This window comes from Dendroctonus ponderosae, unplaced genomic scaffold, assembly GCF_020466585.1.
Source record: "Dendroctonus ponderosae isolate FM_Combo_2020 unplaced genomic scaffold, Dpon_F_20191213v2 Dpon_F_20191213_3, whole genome shotgun sequence".
In the NCBI taxonomy this organism is placed as follows: Eukaryota; Metazoa; Arthropoda; class Insecta; order Coleoptera; family Curculionidae; genus Dendroctonus; species Dendroctonus ponderosae.
In genome coordinates this window covers 8203905-8212727 of record NW_026018508.1, presented here as the reverse complement: position 1 = coordinate 8212727, position 8823 = coordinate 8203905, and the positions used below count along the sequence as shown (strand labels likewise).

General features: G+C 32.7%; 1 protein-coding gene across 1 annotated transcript in view; it reads left to right on the top strand.

Annotated features, from left to right (window-relative positions):
- Window positions 1–1760: 1760 nt before the first annotated feature.
- LOC125503807 overlaps window positions 1761–8823 on the top strand; it is a 13840-nt gene continuing 6777 nt past the window's right edge. Inside the window, exons 1-3 of the mRNA XM_048664718.1 lie at window positions 1761–1797; window positions 1963–2186; window positions 8581–8725. Coding sequence (XP_048520675.1) covers window positions 1761–1797; window positions 1963–2186; window positions 8581–8725 — 406 coding nt within the window. The remainder of the gene's footprint in view (window positions 1798–1962; window positions 2187–8580; window positions 8726–8823) is intronic.

Genomic DNA, 8823 nt, shown 5'->3' with positions numbered 1-8823 from the left:
TAAAGTTTTATTAAGGGTTAAAGAGCTTATTGGAACAACAGTATATTATACGATTTTGGTATACAAATAATCCTATTCGCTCTAATTAATGGCGATCCGAGAATCCCAATTTTATAGCGCAAATACTTCGCTCGACTAAAAGCCGTTTCATGATTCATAAGTTTCATTTCAAGCCGATAAAATTTATTTGCTGGTAAAGCGAAAACCGCCATTTTGAACATAGTTTTTAGAGGTACGACAGTGCCATTGTTCGGTAGTAATTGATTTGATTTAAGACCATGTACGATAAAATACGGGATTTTATATTCGTTGGAACAATTTCAACTTTATGGAATAAAAGAAGATTTGTTTCAACTTGGTGAAAAGAATGAACAAATTTTATCTTTGGAAATAAGATATATTATCTTCATTATTAGATTCATTGCACACTTGGCACCTGTGATTATTAGTTATAATATAATAGTTATAACCTCCCCAAATGTTAACGTTTATTTTGGATTGCTTATAGTTGCATCATTTCTAGTTAAAATTTTGTACTCACACTAGGACTAAGTGCAAGTCTTTTAATTTTTGCTTTAATGCAATAAAATAATTGTTATTTTAAATATTAATTTTTGCTATAAAGTAAAGCATTCTTTAAAACTCTGTATGTTAAAATTCTAATATATGAAATAAAATAACGTGATTGTCACGTTATTTGATATTAGTGTGCCGGACAGGTGCACTGATGCTTCCAAATCGTAACAACTAGTTTGAGAGTGACTAAAATATTTAAGGTCCATCTTTATAACGTTCAACTACTTTTAAAATTTAAGGATCGAAATATGGTATTTTAGTAAAAAACACGATTTTTCAGTTTGACTTTGACAAATGAAACAACTATGAAATTAAGGAAACATGTATTTTTCATCAACACCTAATGAGTTTTATTAAATTTAACTAGATGTTGGTGCTAATTCTCCTGTATGACATGGAATCTAGAGCGACACTCCACAACAGGCAGAAAATATTAATTTTTTGCTACTCATTGACTACAAATTTACCAAACCTGGTAGTTCCAAATGGCATCTGTAATCATTATTCGTTTAAGCAGAGACAGACAGTACAGTACAGTATATTTAGGAACAAAACATTCAGACCCAAAAGCTTTTACGATAAGACAGAAAAATCCATACTTATCCAAGCCTTTTTAAATTCAGGAAAGAGAACAATTTAAATATATATCCGCTTCATGCATCCTTGGATTTCATGAAAGTCTTAAAAGGATTTTTATAAAACACATCCATGCTAGCGCATAAAGTTTCAGAGGCCGCCTTCACCGTGTCACAGTTTAAACTGCATTTTTACAAAGAACCTCTTTCAGAAGAAGACAAAAAAACTTGCCGAGCACTTCAAAATAATGATATCAGACAAATGCAATTTAAGGGAAAATAATTTATTTGCCTGTGTCTGATTCTGAGAGAGATTTTTTGCTTTTTATAGTTTCAAATGAGGTTCCTGAGTAATGATATAGCAAATAATTTGTCACAAAGATAAAAAAAATAAATCAAGACTACAAACATTTGTTTTAAAAGTCGACCGTAGACAGAATAGGCCTCAGAACAGTCCTAGATTTGTTTTCAGCAACATAAACACTCAAAAAGTAGTGTTCGTTTTGTAAAATGTGCCAAATTTCATACAGGAAAAGTTTTGGAAACAAGGAATTGTTTTGGTAAATTAATTATCAATCATCAATCAAACTATTGCGGATGGTTAAAAATATGATATGGTTGAAAATACCAACGCTTGATAGCTTTGGTATTTCAAGATATTATATAAGTCAAGATATTCTGATATAAAGAAATTAGTCCATCAACTTCTTAGTAGAAACACAAAAAAGCATAAGCAGCTAATATAAATGATTAAATATATAACATATGCGAAGGTAGAAAATTTCAATTAAACGCCCTGGTTTTATTTCAGATTCCATGCAAACGCTTTGCAAAAATCATTTTCTCCAGCAACTTTACCGGAAAATTGACGGTGCTGTATTATGGAGCCAGAATGAAAGAAATCTGGATTGCGTCATCACATTCCAGACACATTCAATTTTGCAGAGATTTATGCTCCGATTTGATGGATTGCAACTGGACTGCAATGACCATCTGTTTATTTATGATGGGGCGCATGCTGTGGGAACTTATAAGGTGAGATTTGAAGGAAAAATAAATTGTCACTATACAGCTTAAGATATTTGATTAACTATTTCATCCAAGTTAAAATTCTTACGTTAACGTTATCTTTGTAGTCATCAAAAGTAAAGGTAAAAACTACTAAGAGAATTAACTTTTTGCAGGACATTAATGGTTTGGCATAACTAAAATATGTAGTCAATGCAGAATGGATATTTTTGTATATTTATTGTGCGATTATTGGTGGTTTTCCATGTTGCTTCTTGATTTATGTGCTTACTCAGTAAACATCCCGACATGGTAATACTATTTAATAGTTTTTACCAGGAGCTTGAATATGTAAACTAAAATTCAAAATAGAGTAATAATGTAAGTACAATAATGAGTCTCCTGTTTGTTGAATGACTGCTCGCTCATAAATGCATTTTTATTAATAAATACAAATTTTTTACATGGTTCATCATTTATAACGAGAACGCTGTTGGTTTTCAATAATCAAGTGTTTCAACTGATTCAAATTGATTATTCAAAGAGTTTTCATTCTAGTTAGAATGGTGTACAGCAGGAGCCCTTACAGGATATTCATTGCAAACAGCAGATTTAAATCACAATGGCAAATATCTAGTCTTCGAGTTAAACAATGTATACATCCAGAGCAATTTGCCATAACAAATGTTGTACTGGTTTGTTAGTATTATTCATGACAAATTATCTCTTCATGGGCCTATTTTTATTATACGAATCGTTCGGTAATTGCCAGTGTGATTTTGGAAATAGCTGCTGGTAAAGTATTTGTGGATGTGCGCCCAGATCACCTGCGTATGTCCTTCAGCCATGAGTTCTGGCGTTTTCCGACGGATCTTTTTCCTTGAATCTTCCCTTCGATGATGAGTTTCAGGATTTCGTATCGGCCCTCATAATATGTTCAAGATACGGTTTTTCCTTTTATTTATCGTTTGTAGCAGTTCATTTCAGGAACTTTTGAGGCGTTCATACCTCTATATTGGTTCTCTGTGTCCAAAAAGAGCGTCCGTCGATAGAGATACATCTCAAAAGCGTCGATTCACTTCTCTGTTACTGGATCAGAGATCCTATACAGCAGTGAGAGTACAGAGTACAGAGTACAGAGAACACATAGCAATGGAGCACGCGTGTCCTGAACTCCTAGCTCAATTCCAATCTAGTCAAGAGCTTCTTCATACTAGCTTCTTCATAGAAGACCTTCCTCGCTTGTTCTATTTTGGATCTGATTTCACTTTTAGGGTCACAGTCCTGATCTATCGAGGTGCCCAGGTATTCAAATGAGGAGATCTGCTCTACGGCTTTGCCGTTTAAGGTCAAGGTTATATTTCTATGTGTTTTGGAAAAGACTATGGTCTTGGTTTTGGATATGTTCATGAAAATACCATTTTATGGATTATTCTCTGTAATTCACTTGGACTGCTGGCTGGATGACGGTGTCATCTGCGTACCTTAAGTTATTTATCACTTTACCAGTATTTGTTTTGGTTTTGCTTCTTGTGTGTTGCCTCTTTCATCCATCAAGGATAGTATTTCCTGCGTCATCCACCTTTGCTTTTTATTGCTTTCTACGAACCCTATTTGCTGCTCTTGGATATTGTTAATTGTTCTCTCTGTTACGCTCCAGGTTGCCTCCGTCTCTTCTATCTTGATGTGATTCATTTCTCTTCCTAGTGAGCTTCCTACTTGCTCTTTAATATTAGGACCTCCATAATATGAGTTTTTTTTTCAATTTGTTTCCCATTCTATTTTTAAACCGCACATTTGAATATTATTTTCTATGAGCCGTGTTATGTGATTATTTCAAAATTGCAAATTTGGCGTTCAAGCTCTTAAGAAAGACAGATTGACGAATTTTGATGCAATGACTAGAAGGTAATTATTTGTGTATAAAGTTGATGGAACTCGAGAAAACATCAGGATTACGACTCAGTGTACGGGAATTGGCAATCATTTAGAATTTCATTGCCAGATTATTTTTACCTTGTGGTGCTTCCAAAGAGAGTTAGGTTTTAATAATTAATAATTGTTGAGCATGATGATGAAGCATTTGCTACTTTTCTCCAAAAGCATTTCACAACAACTCATTTCAAATAATACCAAATTACCCAACCAGTCAGGTAAAACATGTTCTATGGGTGCTTCATAAATATGGTGAAGAACCAACAATAATAACCTAATAAATATCGAAACAGAATAAATGTATTTAATTTGTTTAGATTATTTTTTATTACAGCGCATTTATCATCCGATTATAGAACAATAAGCTCGACAAAAGTTATAAAGTAGTTTTTTTAATAAAATAAAATTAGATTTATTAATCCCTCTTTAAACGATGTCAGTTCGCTAAATTCTGGTGCAAGACGTTCTACGTATAAAAATGACAAAAGAGAGGCCGTTATTGGAAACGTTACAAAAGGGCAGTCAACTATAGAATTACTTCCTGAATAATTAATCAATTTATCAGTCACATTATAAAAGCAATGTTTTCACATTTTCAGTTTGAATAGAAGCTTCCAATGAATTTATGTTTTAATATAATTTGTCGTTTTGGCCTGCGATATTTAATAATATTATAATGTTTTTGGCCAATTTTATTCTTTATAAATTAGCTAATATTCTTTATAACTTTAATTATTGAACATAGGCTCGCTCTGTATAACGTGCAACGTCAAACGTTAGGACAACTGTTACCGGTTAATCCAAATTTTAGGACGAATTGAATTTAAAAAATCGAAACGCTATTTATGGATTTGATAGTAATTTATTACTCAACTTTTAAGTCAAAACTGTCCACTTCACAATTTAACTTGCAAAATTTTGTATTTTTATTACTATATAATCAATAGTACAATCATAGAATCAGATAGAAATGCGCTCAGCAAACTTGGAAATTCATTCAAACATTTTTTATTGTAAACGAAAAGTGTTACTTTGACGGCCTGGGACAACCGAAATCAGTCAAGGAAAGTTATGGTCTCGGAAAAACTATTCTCACTGCATTGCTTTGCAAAATTTTTATCTGTATCTACCATTGCTTAGGTTTACTTTAGCTTCGGTTCGGTCATAGTTTGAAAGTTGCTCTCAGACCTCTTATTACTATATTTTTATACACTTATATTTACTTGTTTGTCTAGATTTTTACGGCATCTCAAGTTTCGTAAAACGTTATTTTATTGGAGATTCCAGATTCGAGATACACTTCCTAAAACAACAGCGCTTGAAGAAACCTTGGCCTCTTCCGACTGAATGCTGCGGACGTTTCGGAAAAATTTCGAACAGTTGAAACTATTATACGCAGACAACAATTGCATTTCTCAGATTAAAACTGAGCCCAAATTTTTTTTCAAATACCTACCTTCCTTTCGATTTTATAAAATGCAACTTGAGATGAACTTTCGCGGATGGTTCGTCCGTAAGTCTATTTGTGATAATTTTAGTTAATAACTTGTACGGATTCGGTAATACGCTTCTCGGGTGGTAGTTTTCTTTATTGAGTTTGTCACCCTTTCTTATCCGGGTCCGATATTTCCCCTGTTCGGGATGTTTTCTGCATTAATATTGCCCAGCCTTGCATTTAAGTCACCAATAATTATCCAAAAATGTGTATTTTCGTTTTTTAGAGCCAGTGTGTTATTCTCATATAACTGTTCTATTTCACTTTCTGGTGGAATGCTTATGGGGTATACGTCTGGATGCTTTGTAGCTTATGAAAATCGCTCTGATATTTTGAGAACCACATAAATGGTAAATTTTATAATTTTGTTCCCTATTTTCTTATTTACTGCTACTTTTTTTAATACTTGTAAACAACGTTAAAAGTTCATTTTCAGCTGTTAATATCTTCTAGAAATTTTCGGAAACATTTGTTTCAATATTTTTCTCTTACTCTCCATCACCCTGCATAGTAGATTTACAGCATGAACTCCACGGTATAATCCACATTAATCACCAAATATGTACTAATATTATAGTTATTAACGAAATAAAGTTTTATACCCTTCCACCGTCCTCATCATGCTACCAGGAATATATAAACTTTACATACGCTGCTCATGCATGAATAATTGGCGGGTAATGGTAACAACTATGGGCAATTTAATATTAACTGCTTAATTTTAGCCATAGCCGGAGTCCTGATAAGGCCAAGCATTAAATATGATAGATTACGCAGAACTACTAGTAAATGTAATAAAATATAGCAATATTTCATCAACTTCGTAGTTAACGAGTTGATAACGAACTAAATGTACATTGCATAAATAACAACTTTACTTCTACCCGCCTAATTTATGTAGTTTGGTTCAAACCACTCAATAAAATTGAGTTCAGTTGAAAATTGCTCACGTTATTGTCTATTTATTAATTATTTAATTTAACGAGTAAGGGTTAATATTTATTCTGGGTCTGCCATCCAATATAAAAAATACTTTTCCTGAAAATTGTGGGGTTAAACGACAGGCGCAAAAGCACAATTTTGAACAGAAATTAGAAACATTATCAACGAAGTTAAGAATTGTTAAAACATTTTCGCTCAGTTTCGCGTCAAAATGGTATAGTTAAGTTCAAAATATAGCAGGTGTGGGACAATAATAACAATGGTTTATAATTCAACAGACGTTTTGATCTTTATTGAGGTCTTCTTAAGGGATAATAGAAGAAAAACAGCGGTCACACAATTTAAGGAGGGAACAGAATTGACAGTTAGCTTAACTATAAAATTAATTATTAAAAAACAAAAATATATAAATATGCATAGAAACATCTACCTCAAATTATGTGACAACTTTATATCTTTAAATATTAATTGAAGCGAATGCATCCTCAACAGGTTTTAGTTCAAAGTTTGCCATTTTGGAATATGGATCGTTTAACTGTCGAAGAACGCGTAATAATTATTAAATGTTACTATAAAAATGGTGATTCTGGTGTATCAAAGTTTAGGGCTTTACGAGCAGATTACGGTCGACATAATCGACCCACAGAGCAAACAATCTAAAAGAACGTTGATTTTTACCAACCATGATTTTGTGTAAATTTTAAATCTGATGATGACGCTGTTGTCTCGCCGAAACCTAATGAAATAAACGATGTACAAAATTTTTACTTCACACTTTGACTGAGACCCAGGAAAGATAAGAATATCATAGAAAATAATATATAAACATAAAATTTAAAATAGTGAGTGCCTTGCTGTGTGAATGGATTTACTACGAATTAAGATTTATAGACACAGAGGCAAAATAATTATTTTGGCGAGGGCAGAAGAAGGCAAATGCGAAAAGAAGAAAGTTAATTCAGAACTAGAGATAATTATTGACAATACACGAAATTAAACTAACAAGAATTTACTTGAAGCTCTGCCACATAGCTTTAGCGAAATAAAAGTTATTCGGTTCTCCTAAACGGTGTAAAAAGCTGCCCTTAATGACTTCTTTTTCATTAATACACTATTATTAAATATCGATAACGCTTAACATGCCATCAACTATAATACATACATCAATAGTCCGATTCTTGCGTTTGCTGTAGCATGATATTTGATTTTAGCTAATAGATGTTACATTTGCGTTACTTATTGACTTCACGTCAATTAGTTAATTAAGAAAGAACAAAAAGATAATTTGATCATTATTATGAATTCTGCGTGTATAAACGGTTAATATTGAATGGTTTAGGAAATCCATGAATTGCTTTTCCTTAGAAAACTACGTTAACATCATTTAGTTTTTGACGTTTCTAGTGGAAAGGAAATGCAGAAAATATATAAATGGGGTCATAAAATTAACGTAAGATATCAATTAAGTAAAACTAAATCACAGTTTTCAGTCACGATAATTGATCATACGGAAAATGACCTCGCCCACTCTGCAAACACTCATTCGTAGAAATTTTCCATTACCATTTCTTCTGATATTGATACACCGTTTAATTTTTCCAGTGGCATGCCGTTTTTTAAACCTCTCCTTGTTCGAAATGCCTATGATGATTTTGTTCGAAAAATGAGAATCCATTTGATATTTAATAATCCGTTCAACGAACTGTCTTATGAATAGTCGTTGTGTTAATTGAATTTTGTGAATATGAAACCACATATATTTTATGTGTTTACGATTTAGAGAGCATACTGATATTTGCAATTCTTGGGCACGATTTGCTGTTGGACGAGGTGTGTTTGGTTTCTCCAACAGATCCACTTTCGCTGAATGTTTCGTTTAATTTCTTCACATTAATGCTCCATTTTTTACCCGTTAATTTTTCAGGGTTGCCAGCAATTTACTGCAAATCTTGGGTTAACTTTGGGTTATCCCTTAGTATATCTCTCTCTGTAATAAATAAACGCTATTTGTATCAAATTTTTTATTATTCCTGTTTTTTTTTATTTCAGTTTGATTTATCCTGCAAAAACACGAAACAAAATTTGGGAGCGATGTTCACCCGTACCAACTATGTTACCTTGAAATACGTCACCGACAATTGGGGAACAGAAAGCAATGGATTCAAACTTGTCATAACTGCAGTGAAAGATCCAAGTAAGTAATAATGCAGTTTATTAGCGAATGCATGTGGGTAGTAAGTCTATCAATAATTAGTGGAGAAATGTGACCAGATAGGCGTAAGCACAATTTAG